Source organism: Rhodamnia argentea, chromosome 3 (assembly GCF_020921035.1).
Source record: "Rhodamnia argentea isolate NSW1041297 chromosome 3, ASM2092103v1, whole genome shotgun sequence".
NCBI lineage: Eukaryota > Viridiplantae > Streptophyta > Magnoliopsida > Myrtales > Myrtaceae > Rhodamnia > Rhodamnia argentea.
The window spans coordinates 16,910,014-16,934,818 of NC_063152.1; the positions used below are offsets into that span (position 1 = coordinate 16,910,014).

A 24,805-nucleotide genomic window follows, 5' to 3' on the forward strand; every position below is an offset into this window, starting at 1 on the left:
GCAAAGGAAGTTCACAACGCTTCTCCCTTTCCATGACACCGAATTTCTAGTTCTTGCTCCTCCAAGAGCCCCGAGTCAGAGAAATCTCAAGAGCTGACATTATTCATAAAATGCAGGTAGCAAATATACTGTCCAACAACCCATAAGTCATGGATATGTAGATACGATAACAACGCCATTAGCACACTTGCAGTAGTAAAGGGCAACGAATACTAAGAGGAGCAAGAACATAAATCCACACACTTGCACACTCTTTTCTTTTCCGCTTTCTCAACAATGCACACAACAGGTCGCTCAATCGCCATCCTCTGCATCAGCTAAAACGATTTCCACAGAAAACACCATGTCCTCACCCTCCGAATCTGCAGCATGGGAGACCACATCAGATATCATATATCTCATGCAATTATTACCTCCCCAAGCTACCTATCACAAAGCAAGACTACGTTTTGGCTTCTGTACACCAAGCCAAGTGACTTATTAACCCCAATGACCGCATTCTTCAGATTACAAGGAGTCTCTACAGATTAACTGAGCAGTAATAGGCATAATTATATTCATTTGCCAAACTGAGAATCCTTACAGCTGTACTCTACATTCAAAATGCAATAATCAAATTCATTTTAAGGAGACGAGAATCACCGCCGTGGCTCCACAAACGAACCTTATGATCACCCTTTAAAAGGAATAAAATAAACCAACCTGTGCATAGTGAGAGGAAAAAACTGAGCTAGTTAGGCAATAAACTGCACAGACTAGCGCTATCTTGATATTAAGCTAAGGGTACAATTGACAGGTAGATCTTGTACAGGAAAGCTTTTATAGTACAGTTATCGTTACCGTGTTTCATTAGCAGAAAACACTAGTAGCACCTATGATTATATTCTATTATAAAAAGGACATTCTGCAGCATAAAAGTGTTCTTAGCATCAGATTCTCGGATTAGACAGTGGCATTATATCAATTAAACTAAATAGCCAAGTGTAAGTAATTACCTATCTTAGCTAGACTCATCCTCTTTATGACGGTATCTTCTGCTACTCTTCCCAGATCGCTTTGCATCCCTACCAACACGCGAGTCATCTGAGGTACCCGCTCCAGAATCAGAAGATGCAGCTACCCTCCTCCGGCTCTTCCGCCTGTGCCTCCTACCAGAATCACCTGATTCGTCCGAGTCAGAGTCATCTGAATGTCTACGACTCTTCCTCCTCCTTTTCTCATTCTTACTCTTCCGGCGCCGCCGTCTATGCTCCTCCTCATCTGATGACTCATCCCTCTTCCTTCTCCTCTCCTTCCTCCTCTTCTTTCTTGATTCATCCTCATCCTCAGAGAGACTACTTCTTCTCCTTCCACTCTTTCTCTTCTTTGACCTCCCTCTTTTCTTTCTCTCCCCAGGATCACTGTCCGCATCATCATCTTCCGAATCATCCCTCCTCTTCTTCTTCTTCTTCAATGAATTGTCTTCGCTACCCTTACTGCTGACCTTTTTCCCCTGGCGTTTGGCAATTAACCTCTCAATCTCTGAGTCCACATCAGAATCTGTAGACTCGCTTTCATCCTCCTCACTATCCTCCTCACTTTCTGCTTCAGTCTTGCCATTCAGCTTGTTAGCCTTCCCCTTCAGCTTATCCAACCCAGTTAAAGATGCAAGTGCAGCCTGCACAGCCTCCGGGTCCTTTTCCGTATCCTCCTTCACGCTCAAGAAGTTTCTACACTGAAATGTCAGGTGCCCAACACGGCCACACTTCTTGCACGAGCCACGGGCCTCATCGGCATTTGACCCAGTAATACGGGCAAGGGCAAGCAGACCCTGGAAGCTCGCATAGGCGTTCTCGCCCTCGGGCTCCGCAGCGGCAGCCTTACTGGGAGCCGAACTCTTCGACTCATCCTTGTTGGGAGCGTAAGGATCGTACCCAATCGCACTCTGCCATATACCATGGGTTTGAAGGGCTGCACTACTGTGAACCCTATTGTTCGCAGGCATGCGAACCCTTCCTGCAGTGGCCGGCATCTTTGAAGCAGATCAAGCCCTATGAAGGAGAACCAAACAGGAAAAAAGAAAAATTATCAACACCCTTCATCCAATTTCTTCGACATCCCAACCAATTCACCCGAACGAACAAGAAAAAAGAAACTCGAAATCGAACAGTGAAACAGGGCTTCAAAACAGCCAAATCAAACCCTAGCCAAGATACCAGCTGCAAAATTCAGGTGCCAGATGTAGAAAAAAACCCTAACAGTTGACAACATTGGCGAGAGTTTTCCGATTAAGTTCCATTTACATCCAAAAGAAAGAAAACAAGACCGTGCATAGGCCCATCAACATCGAAAGAGACGCTCATCAAGACGGGAAGAACGAAGAATTGATCGGCTTTGCTTACGAGCATCAGATTCTACATCCGACCCACCCCAGAAACATTGAAATCAGAAAGAGTAGATCATCGAAACATCATCGATAGTGGCTTTACCTGTGAGCTGATGAATTCGAATGGGTCAAGACGGATCGGTTGACGAAGAGAAACTACTGGAACCAAGAATTTGAAACTCACCGTGCCCCAGTAGTTTCTGAACCAAAAGAGAGAGGGAGGAGGGGGACAATCTTCGGTTTTTATGTGCCCGATATGTTTCGGGTCGGAGCCGGCCCAATTTATGATCCGTTTCCGCTTTAGCCTAATAAACAAGCCCATGAGGCCCAATCTTCGGCTCTATTTCACGAAAAATAAATTTAAAAATAAATTCTTAACGATGATGACTTGCATGAAATTTTTCATTATCGAAAACAATTTATATTTGAAAAAATTCATGGGCAGTAGAAATATTTTTCATTTAAGAAAAAAATTTTCAAATAATTTATTTTCCACGAAACAAACGGAGTATTCAATTTTTTCACTTTCCTTTGTCAAATCCTATTACAATCACATTTTGACTTCTATTCAAACACGCAAGGTAACGGAATGTAATTAATATAAAAAGGGAAAATGCCAAAAAAGGCCCCAAGTGTACTTATTTTTCTCAATTAAGGGCCTGAAGTGCAACTTGTGTCAAAGAAGGGCCTCAAGTGCCTTTTTTTATTCAAATGAGGGCACGAACGGGGACATTTTTGTCTTTTTACATTTTGTGATTGTTTTCCTTTTTTTTCTTCTGTTTTTTTCCTTTTCTTCTTTCTTCTTCCCCTTGCACCAACCGACCATGAGTCGTGTGTGGCTGGCCCGGCCACCCGCGAGGGCCTACCTTGCAGCCGCTGGCAAGGGAAGCCTCACCAGATCGGGCCGCAAACGGGCGCGAGGACCCCCGTCTCGGACTCTCCATCCCGCGTCCTCGTTGCCTACGATCTCGGCCGCTCGGCCCGCGACTTTCTCGTCGCCGATCGCAGACGGGTGCAAGGTCGCTTCGGCCGCGATGAGCGACGATCTCGAACGCGAAGCTCGCCCTCAACCAGATCTTGACCCACGTCGCTACCTCCACCTCGGCCTTGCCGCCGCCGTCGCCACGTCCTCGTCGTCCGCCATTTCGGCGACTCGGCCCGCCCTCGCCCGAACTTAGTGAGGCAAACCCTTGCGGCCGCTCAACCCACGCCCACCGGTGGTGAGGAGAAGAACAAAAGGAAACAAGAAAGAAGTCCACCTCGGCCTTTGCCGCCGCGTCGCCACGTCCTCGCCGTCCGCCATTTCGGCGACTCGGCCCGACCTCGCCCGAACCGAGTGAGGCAAACCCTTGCGGCCGCTCAACCCACGGCCACCGGTGGTGAGGAGAAGAACAAAAGGAAACAAGAAAGAAGAAAAGGAAAAAAAATAGAAGGAAAAAAAGGAAAACAATCACAAAATGTAAAAAGACAAAAATGTCCCCGTTCGGGCCCTCATTTGAATAAAAAAAAGGCACTTGAGGCCTTTCTTTGACACAAGTTGCACTTCAGGCCCTTAATTGAGAAAACAAGTACACTTGGAGCCCTTTTTTGGCATTTTCCCATATAAAAATGATAAAATGGAAAGGAAAATAATTTGGAATAGAATCGGGACTAGACCTATTAATTGGGTAGGCCTGGATGGGTCGAATCGGGCCTAATGAGGTCGAACCTTCGAAGGTTCTACCTAACTCCGAACTTGCGAGCTTAGCACAAGTGTCGAGGCTCAATTAAAAAAAACAAAAAGAATATACAGATACGGAAAACAAAAGTTGAATGGTTTTTTTTTAACTACTTTAACTGTGAATTTTAAACTATTTTTCTCTGCCATATCGGAAATTTGGGCCAATTTTATCTTGTAGTATTTACAAATATTATGTATCTACTAATATAACATAAAGTAGGAAATCTTTTTATCGTATGGGCGAGAATTTTTTATCAGTCCCCACGGGACGCCCATTCATCATTTAGATTTAACAAGGAGATTAGTTTCGATTTTTCGGTTGAATCACAAGACCATGGGAGGATTGGCCAAAAATAATGCCGATATTATTTCTAAACATTAATTTTTCACCTTCCATCTGTACCGCCTTGAGTCCGAAAATCGAAACCAAAATCGATGAGGTCTCGAGTTGCTATCGACGTGCGAGAACCGCCCAAATCGTCCTTATGTAGTGTGAATACTCGACAGTGCCCCTTTCAAAGGCTCGCCATACATGAATCGGATCGATTTGTTACACATGATCATTTATTCTCATGTGTATTCGGCGAATGCCTCGGAGAGCTTTGGCATTCGACATATGAAACGAGTCCGGTAGAGTTACTCAAGAGTATTATTTTCATCGTCACAGTTTTCTACCTCCAAGCTCTTTTACATGATGTTATTTATAGTTGGAGAGTGTAGTATTTTACTTATCGAAAAAAAGAGGAAAAAAAGAAAAGAAACCTCTCCAATTATTGATTAATTACTTAATTAGTTAACTAATTAATTAATTCTTGGGCCTAATGAGAACACCCTTGAGGACAAGCCCACTCTTCCAGTGCCGACCCTCAATCTCAAACATGGACACCTCCATCTCTCCCTCCTTACACTCTGATGTGCTCACTTCTCCTGCTTTGATCTCTATCCAGTTCTCCCTCGGCTTCCCCCTCAGATTCTCCTTGTGCTCTTGCTTCCTCCCGCCCGGGAGCTTCACCCGGAAGTTCACCGGAACTTCCCACCCGTAACCCGACGATCGTACTAAGATCAAGAAGACCACTTCATAGGTTGTCTCCGGGGACAGCTTCGACAGGTCGAACCTGCCGTTCGCATCCAGCCAGCACACATTGAGCAGCTCGGCCAGTTCCACCGGGGCTTCGTCGCTGCGAAACTTTGACCGCGGTTGTTAGGGGGAATTACCAAAACATCATTAAGCAGCGTAACGACATGAGTTCATTAGGATTGGTAAAATCATATGTGCTTTTCACCTGGGTGCATCTTTCTCGGCAAACCATCGCCAGTAAGTGTTGTTCTCAGCCCAGGCGATAGAGAGGCCTCGTGCATATAACATGAAGCACTTCTTCTTCGATTCCTTTTCAACCCAGTGTTTCTGCCAAAACATTAATGATTTAATTAGGAAAACATTACATTTTCTAATTTGCTCGCCAGCTTCTCCTATCTAATCGAAAATCAAAAGTTAATTCGAAGAAATAATTCACCGTCCATGTGACGCACTTTAATTACCGAAAGTTCATACGTAAAAAGCAAGCAAACTAGAGCACTATAATCTCGCTTCCGACGATCATGGGTCTTTCGGCGTGGATTTGAGCAAAGAACAAACCTTTATTTTGCATAGTGTTTATAGGTGAAGATTATAGATTAGTAGGAAGTTAAGAAGCAAGAGATCTTTAATGTTCAATTGCTATTCATAATCACTGTCTTGTTGTGAGAAGTGATTTCTCATGGCATAATATGTATTAATGAGGGATAAGTGAACTGGAAATCCTAAAACTTGTCGCGAAAGTGCAATTGAGTCCTAAAATTTGTTCTCAAAGTGCAATCGCGTTATAAAACTTTCAAAAAGTACAATCAACGGACGGACTTGATTTCATCAATTTGACAAGCTTGATTGCACTTTTGGAAAGTTTTAAGACTCAATTGCACTTTCGCGACAAGTTTCGAGGATTCAATTGCACTTTCGTAACAAATTTTAGGACTTCCGGCACACTTGTTCTTACTAATTATTGGGAAAAAGGGTGGGAAGCATATGGAGTGGAGTGGACTTACCATGGTCCTATTGTTCAAGAAAACACCAGCAAAGAGCTGATCAGGAATTGGTGGTGAATGAGACTCGGTCAAATCATGTGGATGATGACCCTCTTCTCCTTTGGCTTCTGATCCTCTCTCTGGTTTGGAATTCTCTTCAGTTATGGTGATCTCTCTCTGTGTGTCATCTCCTTGAGACCACCCTGTTCCCATCTTCTCTTTCGTTTCTCAAAGCTTCCCCTCTTTCTCCACTACTACATATGTAGCATCTTGTTCTGATGAGAACAAAATTCTTTCTTGAAAAGAAAAATACAACTGATTTTTAAAAGATTTTATTCCCTTCTTGTGGATGAATTTGAGATGGAATAAACGCCTTTTTCCATCTTTAGCCCATCTTCAAGGGGATAAAAAGCCGATGTTCGTTGATTGGCCTTGAAGAAAAGGTTATACTAAAGCACGGTCTTTCTGCATGTTCTTGGAGTAAATGCAATCTGATGTGCTGTGCTGGAATGAGGGAGAGTATGACATGGTGGCGTTACAACTTGGGAAGGGAACTAACTTTCTATTAGTGAACTGAAAACTATGTTTATACCAAACTATCAAGAAACACTCTGGAAGCCAATTATAACTAATGCCAGACCATCATTTTATGATTCTAATATCAATCAAATCACAAACGGTGGCGGAACTCGTGTGTCGTTCTGGATTCCTTCAATCTCCCGCCGTATTACCGCATTTTGTCATGGAGAAAGGATGAAAAGGAACGTATCATTGTATGATTCCGAATTGTTAGGTTGGGGGGGGAGGGAAGAGAGAGAGAGAGAGAGAGAGAGAGGGGCCGCTCTATTTGACAGTAACTGGTAGTGAAAGTACTAAAGCAGTGCTTAAATACGCTATACACTGCTGACGAATCCCCAACAACTCCGAGCTGTACAAAGCACCAACCTATACTCTAAAACCCCATGAAGTCCCTCATGAATTCCCATCTACTTCACCGCCCCTGTTGAGGAATGCCAGTCTCAAGTTTCAGAACTCAAGGGATCTTGATCAATCTACCTTGTGATATAGTACTTGGCCGATGGCCACGGTCAGCTAAAAGCTAAAGACGGGACATGATGAGCTCCTACCTTTTATCTACCAGCGATGAAATGACTAGATGACTCGGGTATGTACGTAAATATCTTCGCTCTCAGGGTCGGTGAACATGGGGCTTTCAAGTTCTCCCATGCTCGCAGAAGCAAACGATTCGACGGATTCGACCGTCGAAAGGGAAGAAGCAGTCTCGTCGGTATCGGAGATGATATCATCATGTATGATGTGGTCCTCGTCAATTTCGGAGGTGTCTGAACCTGATGTTCCTAGAAGCTTGTTTATTGCCAATTTTGCCGTTTCGACAAACCATTCATCCACCGGGAGGGTACTACAAAAAGAGGAGTAGAGGAGAAAGCAGTATTTAGTTTTTAAGTAATATGGAAGAGAGAGAGAGAGAGAGAGAGAGCATTGAATGATACCTCTGAGGGTCTATGCCTCTAGCAGAAAACGTCCTGATTGCTCGGGCAATGATGGCTGATGCAATCTGGTGCACATGCCGAGATGGATAACCAGCAAAGCGCGCTATTTCAACAGTGAAGTGCATATCAAGAATCAACTGCATCAAATCAATCACATGGCCAGAGCAAATTAGTATCGCGTTATCTTCAAACCCGAATAATCTGAAAAAAGTGGGTAGATGGCAAAGGATTTTGCTTTATTTGAACAACGGATTGCAGAAATAAATAGTTTGTATCACCTATTTAGGACAAGAGCTAGAAAAACCTTACTTGAAAGAGAGACAGACCAGTAAATGTTTGAAACTATGCAGTTTTAAATTTGGGATCTAATATATCCATGATCGAAATATCAGCTGCTCAGCAGATGAAGAGAACGAAGCCACAAATTTCCCAGTCATCTGGACATAACATGAGTTCTAAGCAATCCACCGCTGCATATAGTGTTATGATTGTTAAAACTAGTACTTAAGTGGCGAATAATAGCTGGCCGACATCCTATGATAAGCTTGTGCCCTGCTAGTACTAAAGCAGTATCAGTTACGAAAACAGAATTAACAATCTTATGTCGAGGCTTCAGACGAGGCAAACTCAATGTCCATAGGTGTGCCACCAGCAAAAGGATGGAAATCAAGGACCACGCTAATCCTGTGTAGGAGTTATTCTGGTGCTGGAAGCAAAAATATCTAAATAGTGACCTCCAGCAAATTTTTCTCGAAGCAGCTCATCTCAACATACTTTAAGTCCATCCACTCTTATAGAGAGGAGAAAAAATGTCATGGATCAGATACCTGTTGCAAACCAAGTGGCTGAATAGCAGATGAATCATCTTCAAACGCACTCCAGAATTCCTGCTCTTCAGACAACCACATCACCACTGTTTCCGTAAGCCTGGCAAGCAATATCTTTTGTATTTTTTCTCTTTCAAGTAAAACATCTCCAGCTACAGTAGCTAACTGCTGCAACTTAGCAAATAAAGCCTGCAGCAAAATCATCAAGATATATTGTTCAAGCATCAGAAAAGAAAATAAGGTGAAGAGCTGCTATATTTGTTTTAGCATCATCAAAATATTTTGTTTCTTGCACCGTGATGTTTATGTTAGAAGTCGTGCTCTTCTCTCTCAAAATGTTGTAGTTACCAAGCATCATCCAAACATAAGGAAAATAGAGATAAAGACACAAGACAGCCAGAAGCACAAGCCACCAAGAAAAAATTCTAATAGATTGGTTAAACATGCAAGAAGAGAACTTTCTTTTTCAGGCAGAAAACTACGGACATCTATATTGGAAATAACAGAACCTGAAATGGAAGTGATGGCAGGGGATCAGAATCCAAATATTGATCTTCCACACTCTCACTCAAATAAATCTGTGCGTTCAATCGTGTTTTCCCTTCTCTTGAATAGATGAAACTCAAGACATATTGCCTGCAGAAATGATCTCTAAGCTTGTCAAACGAATGTTGTAGGTGGCGCCTCCACTCCTTTACTTCCACAGGAAGGGGTGTACTAGGAGAAGCATTTTCCATGGCTCCAGCCACTAGTTCCTTGCTTTCGCTCTGTGGATTCCAGAGGTTCCAGATGGCATCTGGTAACAGTTCATCAAAAATAGTGTAAGCCATTCCCAGGAGCGCAAGCTGCTGCGAATCCGTCTCAGCTCTGAAGGGTAACAGCTCCTTAAGTTCAGTAAGATTGTCATCGTCGGATGGACCTGGTAAGGCTTTGTTCAGAGCATCGACATATTTATCGTATAGTTGTGAGATTCTATTTAAAATGTTTGCTCCAAAATGCACGAGAGCAAGTGGAGTCAGCTGTCCTAGTATTTCCTGCAAAGGAACATCCATGAGCAGGAACAAAGTAGCAACCACAATGCAAGAAAATTACTTCTCAAAGAGTACTAAATGTAGTCTAGTATGACTCATTTTGACCCAAAAAAAAGGAAGAAAGAGGTCCCGTTATTCAACAGTTGGATACTTATATGAAAATTTACAAACTTATGACAGCTATTGTGATTTTTGTACAAAGATAAAATAGTCATAAGAAAACAAAACTGAGGAGGGAGAAACTAGATTACTTACGTCAATAATGTACATAAATTTCAGTCCATTGTCAATGAGAGCATCATCAGATGATGTTGCAAAGGCAGATAGTGGACAGACAAAGCGGGGTGACACTGGCAAGTTCTCTTCGCTTTCTAGCAGGTTAAGAACTGCTTTCCTAGCCCGTCTAAAATTCAGCTCCAATACTTCCTCAATATATGGGCGCAAGAGCACCAGAAGTAACTTCGAGAGTTTAAGGCCTTGTGATTCCAACAATGAACAGTAACTAAGACTTGCCTGTATGCAGAGACATGCGGCATGTAACGCAGAAACTGTTTCAGAAGATGGCGCATTTTCTTTAACCAGACGGACAAAATACTCAATTTCCCATTCTGCCCATTGAACAACTCTGTTGGTATAAGCAGGATTATCACCAAATACCAAACCTGATTCTTTTGTTATGGCAGAGATGCCAGAGAATACTAGTTTAGCTAGTGTGGCTGAAAATATTCTTGGGCACAAAGAAGATGAAGGAAGAAAAACATCAATCCTCGTCTGGAGACGGGAACCAAAGGATTTCAGCAACAGCTGATGAGCTGAAGGACCTTTCCCAAGTTTAATCAAAAAAGAAAGTGCTTTTCTACGTTCATCTATATTAACTAAAGGCTGCTCCGCAAGCTCAACTAGCTGATCCTCAACTGTTGCCTTTCTTTCCAGGAAAGCTAATCTATATGAGTGTGCCTCCTCAGATAAATTGTCAGCAGAGCCCTTTAGCTCTGGAGTTTTTCTCTCTTCTGCAACTAGAGCCTCCATTGCTTCCTCCACTTTGTGCTCAGCCAGGAGAACATCAATGTTGTCCAAGAGTATCATCCTTTCGTTACACAGCACACTTGGTGTCGAATCTTGTTCTTCACAAACCAGAGGGTTTTCCTCAGCAACATCATTCACACTGCAAGATTTGTTCCAATCTTCCAATTCGCTACAGACACCAGTCACCAAATCCTGCACAAGCAAACCTTGGGAAGAAATGTGTTTCTGCATCTCAGTTAGTTCATGCTTCATCTCCACAACTTCCTCTGAAATTCTGCAATCAGAGGCATATATAAGTACATGCATTGCCCAAGTTATACATTTAGAAAGGAAAGAGATACCTTAAGTACAATAAAGCAATGGAACTTTACAAATGAGGAAATTATTTCACAGAACCTGAATAAAAGAATCATAATATGTAATCACAAACTAAAAGAAAAACTCTCCTACTTCATTCAAGAAATGTTAGTATATTGATATGCTTAATTGCTTATACTTAATGGGATTTCCAAATTGTACAAAATTGCACGCTCCATCACATCACTGACACATTCCACTGAATTTGTATGGCCAAGGAAACGATTTACCTTTTTTAGAACGGAGATAAAAAAAGGTACCACCTTTTTTAGGTATTGGGGATGGCCCCCGGACATCTGAATGAATTAAATCAAAAGTGAAAGGTTTTGTTACTGCAAACCGTGGCTGGGCCAAGGAAGCAATTATAGGAGACTTGGATTTAGCTAATACCCCCGCACAGGTTTCAGTCTCTATCTACGATCAGATCCTTTCTGAACCCCCCGCTATCAAAGAGAAGCTTTTTCCTATACTCTAGTTGCAAGTCACAATTCAAACCTAGCTTCAGGGAATTCGCGGCAAAGAGAGCCAATGGGGGTTTCGGTTCTTTGATCGAGTCGAGGTTTTTATTCTTCCAACGAAGTCCTTTGCTTTTGCTGGGGGCAGAGAGTACGTCCATCCTTTTTTAGTCGAGGAAAGTGAAGTTGACTATTGGATAAAAATAGGCAAGCCCTACTAGTACAATAGTATAAGGAACTAAAGGGCGTTTTCAGCTTACTCTGCTACAGCGGACCGTTAGCAGGGTGCCGCGCTATCCCTGCAAATGAAGATATATTTACCTTAAACACATAAGGCTCTCACCAAGTAAGCAAGACTAGCTGGCTGGGTGAAAACATCCGACTTTTCGATGGAAGTGGCACTAGCCTCTCTATTCTAATCTAATCTATTGAATCTATTTTCTTCGTAGAATCAACTCCTGGAATATTCTTATTCTTTGAGTTCACAAAACACTACAACGGAAGGTATTGACATAGAGAGCGCCCTGGATGTTGAACCACATTCAGAAGAGCGTGCTTGCTCACTCTTGTCGGAGCCTTCTTCTCCAAAGAGATGACCGGCAACCGACATGACGTCCTTTCTTTTCCTGCTTCTTTTCATCTTCGTTTTCGATCTCTGTTTGCGCGGATGGAATACTGCTTTCGCTATTGCACCAGAAAAAAGCAAAGTTTTCCACGCGGTTTAAGCAAAAGCCATGACAACCAGCCCGCAAGCTACTCGATTTTCTTTTATTAGCTGCTATTGATTCTTTTATAGATTATAGATGCTACTTACTTACAATGTTTTCTTTCACAAGGTAGCGGAAGATCAATTCAGGGCGAGACAAAGACCCTTTCTGTCAAGGAAACGATTTACCTTTTTTAGAATGGAGATAAAAAAAGATATGTGCAAAGTACAGCTTTCCATCCCAAATTCAACTAACTTAACGTGTTATATAAAGCATCCAAGATAACTCTTGCCAGGAAGTAGACGTTATTTAAGCCATACATAAACCAGAATAACTCTTGGCAAGAAAATAAATTCATACACAGACATCAGTGGTGGACTTATTTCTTTCAAAACATATGCATTTCAAATTCAATTTTGAAAAGTCAATAGGATGACTGATTACCAAAAAAAAAAAGAAAAGAAGAGGAATCAGAGAGAAAGAAAAACGAATCTCAGAACAGAGAGTCTAAATAGTTGCAAAAACCTTTGTAAAAAAGGAAAAGGCAAAAAAATCACAACTCTTGCAGATTATTGCAATCTCAAACATGGTAATGCCAGAAATAAACACTAGACAAAATGGTAGCCGAACCACTAAAGATAATTCTTAGGATCATAGGCAGGTTAAATTGCGGAAATTTACTACCTTAAGAAAGCCAGGTATTTTGTGCGCATGTTACCACAAAAGTTTTCAACTGCATCTTTCAGATCCAAGAGTTCACAACAAAGCTTTCTAATGCCCTGCAGCATACAATAGACGTGATTATAGTATGAGATACCATGATCTTGCAGTTCCAGTATCATAAGCAAAAACAGAACTGCAGGAATCAAAAAGAATAATTCCAAAGGTTCCACACCTTAGTCGAAAATCCATAATACATAAGTTAAATCAGCAGCAACTTTAGATGCCAACACAGTAAAAAAATTTCAGGCTAACAAGATGTATTATACTGCCCAGTATGTCTCAAATACAGTGCTTGCATAGTTGATAGGTTCAGGTCCAGTTCTTAACCGATTGATCAACACTGGTGAATATACTGAACCATAATGTCAAAAAATGTATCCAAAACTAGGACAATTTTATCAATTAAGTACGGAAGCATTGATGTCTAGCTGATTTGGGTAGAGCTAGTTTTGGAACAGGTGAATATTCTGGTTGTCCCAATCCCATCTTGTTTTATCCCATTTGACGTACAATCGTCATACAGTGAAGTCATTCACTTAGCTTATCTGTAATGCGATACATTCATTTTCTAAGTCGCAAGCTATTATCTTATACAAATGACACAAGGACATAGCATTGATACACCGCTTATTATGACCTCCAAGTATGCCTTTGGAGATGATCAGAATTGAACAACATCTTTCAAAAATTGAGTTAAACAGTGAGAATTGAAATTGTTCACATGACTAGATATAGAAGAATAGACACATTGTTCATGCTATAGTCTTACCAGAATCTACAGGATTCAATAAAATATCATACATTCAGACTAAGTGAACCGTGATTCTGCACTGAGTTAAAAGATTCATTGAGGAGTTCGAGTCTTTCAGGCCTTTAACTTAATCCAATACATGATGTCTTATCTCTTTGTATAGCAACAAAAGCAAACGATGTCATTTTCTTGGCAACAGCAAGAAGCTGTTGTGTTAAATACTGCTATGAGCTACAAAAGTGTGGCTCCTAAAAAAAAAATGCAAACTTTGTGGACTCTCCCCAATTGTAACACGTGCCTTGAGACTATGAGTTCCAGAACATCTTAACACTTGATGCAGTGCTTAAGCATCAAGAGAGAGGACTAAATCCCAACTCTAAGCTGGAGATGAACTTCACCAAGTCAGTTGATTCTTAAAATATAGTTGACATGCCCTTCTGGACATAAATTTATGCCCATCTGAGTCATTTTTCAAGGGAGCAAGATCGGTCTTGGAATTGCAGTCAGGACAATACAGCTTTTATCAGCAATTCACATAACATCAACCAGAAGCATTCTTGCTGGAAGAACCAAATTAGGACAAGCAATCAGAGTACACACAATATCCACTTGTAGATCTCTAAACCAATGAGCAAACGGCGCTAAAGCAATGGCATGACCATTTAGGCTTGACACCAATAACTGCACCAACAATAACAAAAGTTTCGAGACAACTTTTAATGAAACAAGTTAACTCCAAGCACTGTTTAGATTAGTTAGTTTTAATTGTGCGCCATGGAAACTTTCAATAAAAAAGGAGGCCAATTAAACAATTTTTTCAAAAACAATGAGGAACTAGCTCTTCCACAAAGCAACATGCTGAGATTATTATTGAGATGGACCAACATTTCCATCTTTCTCCTCATAAGCACAAATTCCCCAGTCATATTGGCGTAACTTTAAAGATCTACGGTGAACAAGAAACACTACTTTTCTCATCTAACAAAAGGCGCATGAGAAGTCTGTTGATCACCACAAAGTAGGTGGTTGATCATCCACTGAACATTCGCACCTCATTTAGAACGAAGGAAGTTACTAGTTTTGTGGCCCTGGAGAAGTAAATGCAGTAGTCGGGATTCATAGAAACGACACCCAGCAAACTAGCAGCAAGCTCAATACAAGCTTGAAGAACTCCAGCAGCAAGAATATGCACATAAAATTCCAATAGGAGTACAAAAGAGTGCTGACATAGGGCGCCCACTTCTGCGGTTTTAGACCCAAAAGATAGCTTCACCATCTTTCCCTCTTCATCTCTATGGAAGAATTCATCAGAACGTCGCACAAATCAACAAACCCCAGATATTTCAACTGATCGAGACCAATGTAGTATACCAATTGGAGAACAAGAACAGAAAACTACAAATGCCCAAATGCAAAGCTCAGAAGAACATCCAAATCCTGATGGTCTTTAGAAGGAACAAACAAAATGTTACACAACCTGTTATTGAATGAAGAACTTCGCATCCTTCAGCCAAGCAAACATACTTGAGTTCCGAAACTAGAAATTTCTATTCCGAGACATCCGACAAGAAGATGAAAAATCCAGAGAGAGAGAGATGAGAGAAAAAGAGAGACCTTTTCAGTTCGAGACTGATAAACCGAGTCGATCTTGGACTGTGAAGTGATGCTCTCGATGGATGGGAAGTCGTCATCTTCCTCACTGCTCTCCATCTCCCTCTCTCTCTCTCTCTCGCTCTCTTCCCCTGTCACTAAGCTGCTAGGTTTTCGGATTTTGCCCACTTCCTCAGCTGCTGCTAATTCACGGATCGTTCGAGCGAAAGCAAGAAAGGAAGAAATTTGACGAGGGAAAAGGTCGAGATTTGGAACGAGCGCGACTACACAAGCAGCAGCAAGAACTGAAGTGAAACTGAACTGAAGAACGAAAAATGGACCCCTCCCGGCTCCGTCGGACAAGACGCTGAGAACGAAATGGATTTGATAGCGAGCGAGCCTCACCAGCGAGACATCATGTGGCAACTAACGTGTGTGTGTATATATATATGTCTGTTAAGAAATCTAAGATTTTGTCTTTCCAATTGGCCCCTATGACACCATCTATCATTTTCCCGTTGGTATACTAGGAAAGAAAGTACAAAAAAAAGACCAAAAAAACTACGAGAAGCTCCTGCATTTTGTTGTAACCCTAGTTCAAAGCGTGTTTCAAAACCGATTTAACGCTCTCGACCCAACTCGAACCGATCGGCGATAGTAGTTGGCACTATCAAAATGATTGGCTTAGTGATAAAAGGTCGTCTATCTTACGCAAGATCCCGAGCTCGATTCACATCGACGACAAATCTCTTAAAATTCATGTACTTGTGCCACCGTCCACCGTCCATGTAGAAAAATCTCCCGAAGTCTGACTTCACACCACCCACACGCCCAAGTCTGCCACCACCTCCTTTGCCGTCTCGGAAACCGAATCTCGCCAATGTTATGGAAGTTCCTGGATCATGTGAAATAAGAATAGTATCAAAGGCATCCTCCCTTTCTCTTTCTCTCTCTTCCGACCTGTTGAGTCCCTCACAATTAGAGAGGACAATGTAAAATATGTGTAGTAGATGACATAAAAGAAAGAAAAAAAAAAGGAGAAAAGAAAAGAATATCGGGGGATATCGGGAGAAAAATCAAAGCAATCTCCCAAGTCGTACAAAATCAAGAGGTATGGGGAGATCATCGGATGTGATTTTCCAAGTGATACGAATTTAGGAAAATTTGGGAGATAAAGTGATCTTTTAAAATCTTATGGAATTAGAAGATTATCAAAAGCGATCTTTCAGATTTTGCAATTGAGATTGCATCTCCTCCTATAAATAGGAGTCGTTCACAATGGAGAAAACGGTAGCAAGAAGTTCAGAGTATAGTCGAAGAAACAGTTTTTATTCTTCCAATAGAGTTTTTCTTTGAGCGAATTATCTAATTTGTGAGAGATCTAGATCCACAAATTAAAGTGAGAGATCTACCTTCGGGTGAAGTTGTAATCCCATTATTTGCTATAGTAGAAGTTTGGGTTTGGAGTGGACTACCGTCCTGTGATTTTTCCCTTCACATTGGAAGGGTTTCCACATTAAAATTTTGGTGTTCTTTATTCTTTATTCTTTATTTTTACAACTTTACGTCGATATTTTTATCCTATTTAATTCTCACAGAAGCGATAGTGGAAAAATTATTTAGGGTTTTCTCCGCAAATATCATTTTTTCCCCTACAAGTGGTATCAAAGCCAATTCTTCTATATATCATTTTTTTTTGGTGCAGAATTAAATGGAAGAGAAAAATGGCAACATGATAAAATTGACCGCATTCAATTATGCAATCTGGAAACCGAAGATGGAGGATTTGCTATATATTAAAGATCTCTAGAAACCAATCGTGATGTCAATGGAGAAACCAGCACTAGGGATCAAGATATCCGATACCAAAGTAGAAGACAAATCGATAGCATTAGATGATAGCAAAACAACAACCATGTCCGAAGGCAAGTGGATGGTGCTAAATCGAAAATGCGCTGCTCAAATCCGACAATGAATTGACAAAGCATTTTTCAAAATTTTGCTAATGAACATGATGCTAGTGTTCTTTGGAAAAAAAAATTAGAGAAAATGTACGCAAGGACAACGGCGCAAAATAAAGCAAATCAAATGCGACGACGTGAATCTGAAGTACAAGGATGGGAGCAATGTCTCGAAACACATGAGCGAGTTCCAAGGTATAGTAGATCAACTCAACTCTATGAAAATGACATTAGATGGTGAATTGCAGGCGTTGCTGCTACTTAGCTCTTTACCAAATAGTTGGGACACACTAGTTGTGTCGGTCAAGAACTCCGCTCCCGACAGCAAACTTACCATGGATATGGTAAGAGATAGAATATTGAATAAAGAATCCCAACGGAAAGAGGGCGGATTAAAACCTGAGTTCGAGGCTCTTGTCATCAGCCGACAAGATAATCAAGAACGTAGAAGGAGGAGCAAAAGTTGGAACTTCTGAAACCAACAAAGAGGAAGGTCCCAATCCAATTTTAGACGTGACAAGAAGTGCCATCATTGCGGTAAATTAGGGCACTTTATCCAAGAATGCATAAAGCTAAAGGCAGAAAGATCCAAGAATCATAGTATCAACAAAAGTGATGAGAATTAGACGAATGATTCCGCAAATGTTGCAGATGAGGTAATTATTATTCAAAGTGATGATTTCATTAATCTTGCATCCCAAGATTTGACATGGATAGTCGACATCGGCGCGTCCTATCATGTTATTGCCCGTCAAGATCTTTTTACATCTTACACCAAAGGAGACTTCGGCTTTGTAAAGATGGGAAAAGACGGTGCATCCAAAATTACTGGTATCGGTAATATTTATTTGGAGACTAACATTGGATACAGGCTATTACTCAAAGATGTGAGACATGTTCCAAACATACGTCTCAATCTTATATCTTTTGGCAAGCTTGATGATGAAGGTTACTGTAATTGCTTTAGTGATGAAAAATGGAAACTCACTAAAGGTAATCTGGTGGTAGCCAAAGGAGAAAAGGCTAGCTCCCTCTACATCACACAAGCAAAGATGTGTAGAGGAGAGGTGAATGTAACGGGAAAAAGAATCACCATCGACTTATGGCATTGTTGTCACCTGATTTTTAATCGGTTTTTCTTTTGAAAAATCTTTAAAAATCCATAAAAATTCATAAAATTAAAAAATAAACTTTAGAAACCTTGGTCAAGCTTAAGGAACCAATTTTGAATAAAAAAATAATTTTCTGTATTTTTCACATTTTTAGTATTTTTCGTATATTAGAAATATACACAAAAATTACGAAAAAATAACATTTTTGGCCAAACAAATATGGAAAAATATCCAAAATTTTTATTTTAATCCCCTCTTCATTTTGTCCTTTGAAAATTTGAAAAATTCAATATGGGATCACATGAGTCTTCACAAATGTGAACCCAAATTGAGCGAAAAATTCATTCGAGGCCCTTCTAGTCTGTTCCTCACTAGGTTGAAGTTTTGACATTTGATTCTAACAACCTTAATTGCATTTTGATCCAATCAATTTCAATTTTTGAGCAGATCACAAAATGGACTTCTTTGCATTTCCAATATAATCCCCAGTTTCCGATTATGGTCAAATTGGTCATTTTAAGAGTGAACCCATGCATAGACAAACCTTGACCCATAGATTTTTTGACATTCTAAACACTTTGGTGAGGTTAAATTAGCACAGATTAGTCATTAAGGACCCTAATTGGACAGATTTTACATTCAAATTAATCTTGAAATTTAGGGATTTTTGCGCAAAGTTAAATCAAATTTTCCCAAACTTGGCACCTAGATAACATTCGTATGGCAGAATCCAATTTTGGGTTTAAATTTGCAGAAATGGGTGAAATTGGTGTTGACGTCAAAAAAAAAAAAAAAAAGGGGAGAAAACAAAGTTGACCAAGTCAACCAGTTGACCCAGTCAACCCGTTGATCAAACTCGGTAGCAGGAGCTCCCATGTGGCCTTTCCAACTCCTTTTTGCGCACGCATAGGAGGTGAACGGCGCGAGACCTGGAAGCAAAAAATCACCAACTAACTCCAACGGATTTTGACTACATTGAAGCAGAGTGTCCAAGAGGTCTCCTTGACGCCAGCTGGAGAAAGACAACCAAAAAAATTTCTGTTAGATTTGCGGGGAAAAGACACTGAAGCAATTTAGTTTTGACGGGGAGGTCTCCGTTCGGTAACAACGGACTGAAGCAATTTAGTTTTGACGGTGGTACTCGTGCCACGTGTCCCGATCTTGCTTTTTTTTAAAATAAAAATCATTTTCATTTTCGAAAATTTTAAAAAAAAATTTGCAATCGTGTGGCCCAGGTTTGGCCACACGTCGCGATCTGGACAATCCATCGGCTTTTCTAATAATAAAAAAATTAATTTCTAATCGGACGGTCTGGATCTATCATTTTTCGTGGTGTAGGATTAAATAGGCGGGAATTTTATGAAAATTTGAAATTTCGAAAATTCAAAAATGAAATTTCGGAGGTGGCACCGTTTTTGCCTTGCCCGATCCGGACCCATGTGGGCCAGGCTCGGTGCGCGTGAGGTCGGACTGGGTTAACCCGACCCAATCCAGTTGACTTTTCTTCTTCTTTTTTTAAATAAAGAAAAGGAAAAATCATTGAAAATTAAAAAAAAATTGGAAACTTTTGAGAAAAATTCCAAAAAATTCCAGAAAATCCCAAAAATTAGGAAACGGACCATTTCAACTGGGCAGTCCTATTTTTCGATTTTCGCGTCCCACTCCTTTTTGAAAATGATGATTTTATCCCTTAAGGGAAAGTTATCTCCGAAAATTCTAAAAAAATTTCCAGAAATTCCCAAAAATTGGGAAATGACCACATTCATTTGGTCAATTCTATTTTTGGGTTTTCACGTCCCGACTCTTTTTTAAAATGACCATTTTACCCCTTTAGGGTAAATTGTTTCCAAAAATTCCGAGAAATTCGGAAAAATATCGAAAAATAGGAAATGGCCACAATCAACTGGTCAATCCTATTTTCGATGCTCTGGGCTCCCGATTCTTTCAAAAATGATAATTTCTCTCTTTTCGGCAAATTATCCTCCGATTTCCTCAAAATTATGATTTTGCCCCTCATGGGAGAATCACCTCTAAATCATTTCAATATTCCTCCTGGTTTTGAGTGCCCCTTCCTCGAGTTATTAGGGATTTATTAGATATGTCATGTTGATTATGTTTGATGATTTGATGCGATTTATCCGCACGTTATAGATTCCTTAATTTGCGCATTTACTTTGATTGATTGTGATTGCTAGGTTTATCACTCATGTATGCATGAACTCCTAGATTTAGGATTCATGCCCCAAATCATCTGCATGAAATCATGAGGTTAGAAAATTCATTCAACTTAGGTACCAAAAAGATGCCAATTACGATAATTGAAGTAACTAAGTCCCCGATCCCACTTCTCTGGTTCTCGCAGAATCGAATATAAGCTTCTAACTATTTGATAGGGTTTTTCAATCATACCTTCCAAGAAATGATTGGTGGTGACTCCGAGACATGCACACGTAGCACATGTCACTAAATCACATTGAAAGGTCGACTCGATTTTATCTTCCATTGTGATTTGGGTAATGAGCCTTGGGAGAGGCCCGCATCCAAAATCCACATACAGGTGGATCGGAGGGCGACCCACTAGCCTACTCGAGAGCGCACCCTCGCACTCGAGAGCGCTCGAGAGGGTTGCAACGGGCATAGACAACTCGGACACATGAGTGAGAAAGGACTCAATATTCTTACTAGAAAGCAACTCCTACCCGGATTTAAAGGTACACCGTTAAATACTTGTGTTGATCGCATTATGGGACAGCAACACACAGTGGCATTTCGTACTTCCCCACCATCTAGAAAAGTTGAAATTCTAGATTTGATACACACCGATGTATGTACAATGCAAACTAGATCACTTGGAGGTGCTCTCTATTTTGTAACATTTATTGATGATCACTCTAGAAAGGTGTGGGCATTTGCTTTGAAAACTAAAGATCAAGTGCATGAAACTTTCATGCAATTTCATATGAAGGTTGAAAGGGAAACGGGCAGGAAATTGAAGTGTGTATGCTCGGATAACGGTGGTGAGTATTGAGGACCGTTCGAGGGTTATTGCAAAAATTTCGGAATTAGATTGGAAAAATCTGTGCCAAAAACACCTCAACACAACGGTATTGCAGAGCGGATAAATAGAACCATCCGTGAGAGAGTCGGATGCATGCTCTCTAATGCAAAGCTGCCTAACCATTTTTGGGGTGAGTCAATGAGGACGGCGATTGACTTAATCAATCTATTACCTTCAGCTCCACTCCACGGTAATGTGCCACAAAGTGTTTGGACCGGTAAGCATGTTTCTTACGATCACTTGAAGGTATTTGGCAGTAAAGCATTTATTCACATTCCCAATGATGAGAGATCAAAGCTTGATGGGGAAATCGAAGCAATACATCTTCTTGGGCTATGCTCATGAAGAGTTCGACTACATACTTTGGGATCCCGTCGACCGGAAGATAATTAGAAGCAGGGACGTGGTGTTTCTTGAAGATCAAACAATTGAAGATTTGAGAAACACAAAAAATCTCAATCAACAGGCGAATATCCTGTTGATCTTCGTCCACATAATTCTCCCAATCATTCTAAAAAGGAGCAAACCGAATCCAACATTCAAGGTGAGACTACTTCAACTAAACCCGAATAATTGATGAACAGGTTCCACCGTAACCTCAATTGAGGAGATCAACCCGTGAACGACAATCTAGTCATAAATATTCTCCTAATGAGCATGTAATGCTCACCGACAGGGGAGAACCGAAGAGCTACAAAGAAGTCATGACCCACAAGCACAAGAGGAGTGGTTTAAAGTTATGTAAGAGGAGATGAAATCCTTAAACGAAAATCATACTTATGATTTAGTCAAATTACCACAAGGAAGAAAAGCACTCAAGAACAAGTGGGTTTTCGGACTAAAGAATGAAGAAGGTAACTCACAACCGCGATAAAAAGCTAGGCTGGTGGTGAAGGGATTCACTCGTAAAGAAGGTATTGACGTCAAAGAGATATTTTCACATGTGGTTAAAATGTCATCTATTCGTGTTGTTCTTGGATTAGCAGCAAGTTTAAAATTGAAGATCGAGCAACTTGACATGAAGACTGCATTTTTACATGGAGACCTCGACGATGAGATTTACATGGAACAACCGGAAGGTTTCAAAATCAAAGGCAAAGAAAATCTTGTATGTAGACTAAGGAAGAGTCTCTACGGGCTCAAGCAAGCACCAAGACAGTGGTGTAAAAAGTTTGATACATTCATGGAAGAAAATCGGTTCAATAAAACCATTACCGATCACTGCATGTTTCGTCAAGAAATTTACTAACGGTTATATCCTCATTCTCCTACTTAATGTTGATGACATGCTCATTGTTAGTCGGGATAAAAGCAAGATCAACAGCCTAAAGAAAGAGTTGAGCAAGGCCTTTGCGACGAAGGAGTTGGGACACGCGAAACAAATTCTTGGCATGGAGGCAGAATCGTAAACTTTGGTTATCTCAAAGACAGTATGTTAATAAAGTTCTTGAAAGATTCAACATGAATAGCTCCCAAGCAGTTAATTCTCCACTTGCAAACCACTTCAAGTTAAAGGTAGAACAGTGCCCAAAAGGTGAGATGGAAAAGAATGAAATGGAAAAGGTTCCTTATGCATCGGCAATTGGCGGTTTAATGTACGCAACGGTATGCACGAGGCCTGATATCGCTTATGCAATTGGTGTAGTAAGCGGGTTCCTATGCAATCCTGGTAAGCAACATTAGGCGGTTGTCAAATGGATACTCGGGTATCTCGGAGGCATTTCTAATAGTTGTTTATGTTTTAGTAATGGTAAAACTGTGTTAGAAGGTTTTGCAGATGCAGACATGGCCGAGGATGTGGATTCAAGAAAGTCCACATCGAGATACCTAATGACTTTTGCAGGGGGAGAAGTTTCTTGGCAATCCCGATTGCAAAAATGTGTTACGCTTTCTACCGCTAAAGCGGAAAATATTTCTATAACTGAAGCATGTAAAGAGCACTTGTGGATGAAGAAATTTTTGCAAGAAGCGGGTCACAATCGAGAGAAGTACATTTTGTATTTGAATAGTCAAAGTGCAATTCACCTCAACAAAAATGCAACTTTTCACTCCGGATCCAAACACATCGACGTCAAATATCATTAGATACGTGATGTGTTGGAAGAAAAAGCCCTGCTATTGAAGAAAGTACACATTGATGACAATGGCGCAGACATGATGACAAAAACTCTATCTACAGTGAAGATGCAAGCTTGTCGAACTTTCGCAGGTTTGGCGTCCTCTTCTAATTGCTCGTGAGGGGGAGATTTGTTGAGTCCCTCACAATTAGAGAGGACAATGTAAAATATGTGTAGTAGATGACGTAAAAGAAAGAAAAAAAAAAGAGAGGAGAAAAGAAAAGAATATCGGGGGATATCGGGGAGGAAAATCAAAGGAATCTCCCAAGTCGTACAAAATCAAGAGGTATCGAGGAGATGATCAGATGTGATCTTCCAAGTGATACGAATTCAGGGAAACTTGGAAGATAAAGTGATCTTTCAAAATCTTACGGAATCGGAAGATTATCAAAGTGATTTTTCAGATTGTGCAATTGAGATTGCATCTCAGGAGTTGTTCTCGATGGAGAAAACAAGAGCAAGAAGTTCGGAGCGTAGCGGAAGAAACGATTCTTATTCTTCCAAGAGAGTTTTTCTTTAAGCAAATTATCTAATTTGTGAGAGATCTAGATCCACAAATTAAAGTGAAGAGATCCACCTTCGGGTGAAGTTGTAATCCCATTATTTACTATAGTGGAAGTTTGGGTTCGGAGTGGACTACCGTCCCGTGATTTTTTCCTTCACATTGGAGGTGTTTCCAAGTTAAAATTCTTGTGTTCTTTATTATTTATCTTTACAACTTTCTATCAATATTTTTATCCTATTCAATTCTCACAGAAGCAATAGTGTGGAAAATTACTCGGGGCTTTCTCTGCGAATATCATTTTTCCCCCTACACGACCCACGTCGAGTCTCAGGCGATTTTGAATTTGTGCATAAACTCTCTTCAAGACCCCATCTTTTTTCTCTTGGTTTCTTCCATTACTTTTCATAAGGCCTACAATTTTGGGGGAAATGAGGTGCTCGGGTCCTCGCACTCCTCACTTCCCCGGCACCGTAATCAACCGAATCGGATTTCTCATTGTCAAGTGCCAAACTAACCCTCATTTCGGCGTCTCCATGGCCATCACAACCCTTTTTCTTTTTTTTTGAAGGCTCTATCCATCGTCATGAAGACGAGATCTAGTATACATTCAGTATAAACAAATGAGTTATTAAACAAATGTTCAATTTCATAATTTGATAAACTTCCGAAAAAGGATCTAAAGTGCTCACATTTTCTCAAATAAGGACATAAATCGGATTTTATTTTAAATAAGGGTGTGAAGTGTCCTTTTTTTGTTTTTTTCAAAGAAGGGCCTGATATGGGGTAATTTGTCTTTTTACATTTTTATTTTATTTTTTCCCTTTTTCCTTTTTTGTTTCCTTTTTCCATTTTCTCTTCCACCTTGCCAATGGCCGTGGGCCGGGTGGCCCCGCCGGTGGCTGTGGGTTGGCCAGCCTCGCCTGTAGCC

The 24,805-nt window shown here is 40.6% G+C and overlaps 3 protein-coding genes and 1 long non-coding RNA gene across 6 annotated transcripts; 1 reads left to right on the forward strand and 3 right to left on the reverse strand.

Moving 5' to 3' along the window:
* Window positions 1-75: 75 nt before the first annotated feature.
* On the reverse strand, window positions 76-2,464 carry LOC125314206 (CAX-interacting protein 4-like). 2 transcript variants are annotated; one of them, XM_048275806.1, is made up of 3 exons: window positions 2,283-2,452; window positions 996-2,030; window positions 76-362 (listed from the first exon to the last, which is right to left on the reverse strand). In XM_048275806.1, exon 2 carries the CDS (start codon window positions 2,009-2,011, stop codon window positions 1,001-1,003), a length of 1,011 nt encoding a protein of 336 aa, XP_048131763.1. In that variant the 5' UTR covers window positions 2,012-2,030; window positions 2,283-2,452; the 3' UTR covers window positions 76-362; window positions 996-1,000. The 2 variants fall into 2 exon arrangements, with proteins under 2 accessions (XP_048131763.1, XP_048131764.1); XM_048275807.1 differs by lacking the exon at window positions 76-362 and adding an exon at window positions 403-592 and having other exon boundaries at window positions 2,283-2,464.
* A 2,323-nt stretch (window positions 2,465-4,787) lies between these two features.
* Window positions 4,788-6,537, reverse strand: LOC115754051 (uncharacterized protein PHLOEM PROTEIN 2-LIKE A4). The gene is made up of 4 exons (XM_030692966.2): window positions 6,168-6,537; window positions 5,369-5,490; window positions 4,853-5,263; window positions 4,788-4,819 (listed from the first exon to the last, which is right to left on the reverse strand). The coding sequence occupies exons 1-3, from the start codon at window positions 6,357-6,359 to the stop codon at window positions 4,891-4,893; spliced, it is 687 nt and encodes a 228-aa protein (XP_030548826.1). The 5' UTR covers window positions 6,360-6,537; the 3' UTR covers window positions 4,788-4,819; window positions 4,853-4,890.
* Window positions 6,538-6,992: 455 nt separating this feature from the next.
* Window positions 6,993-15,549, reverse strand: LOC115754044 (exocyst complex component EXO84C). 2 transcript variants are annotated; one of them, XM_030692950.2, is made up of 8 exons: window positions 15,149-15,549; window positions 12,745-12,839; window positions 9,771-10,815; window positions 8,994-9,518; window positions 8,485-8,673; window positions 7,658-7,794; window positions 7,300-7,566; window positions 6,993-7,250 (listed from the first exon to the last, which is right to left on the reverse strand). In XM_030692950.2, the coding sequence occupies exons 1-8, from the start codon at window positions 15,242-15,244 to the stop codon at window positions 7,235-7,237; spliced, it is 2,370 nt and encodes a 789-aa protein (XP_030548810.1). In that variant the 5' UTR covers window positions 15,245-15,549; the 3' UTR covers window positions 6,993-7,234. The 2 variants fall into 2 exon arrangements, with proteins under 2 accessions (XP_030548810.1, XP_030548811.1); XM_030692951.2 differs by having other exon boundaries at window positions 6,993-7,566.
* LOC115754053 lies at window positions 10,850-12,584 on the forward strand. Its single transcript, XR_004016950.2, has 2 exons — window positions 10,850-11,154; window positions 12,275-12,584. It is a non-coding gene; the product is annotated as an uncharacterized LOC115754053 (long non-coding RNA).
* Window positions 15,550-24,805: the final 9,256 nt, after the last annotated feature.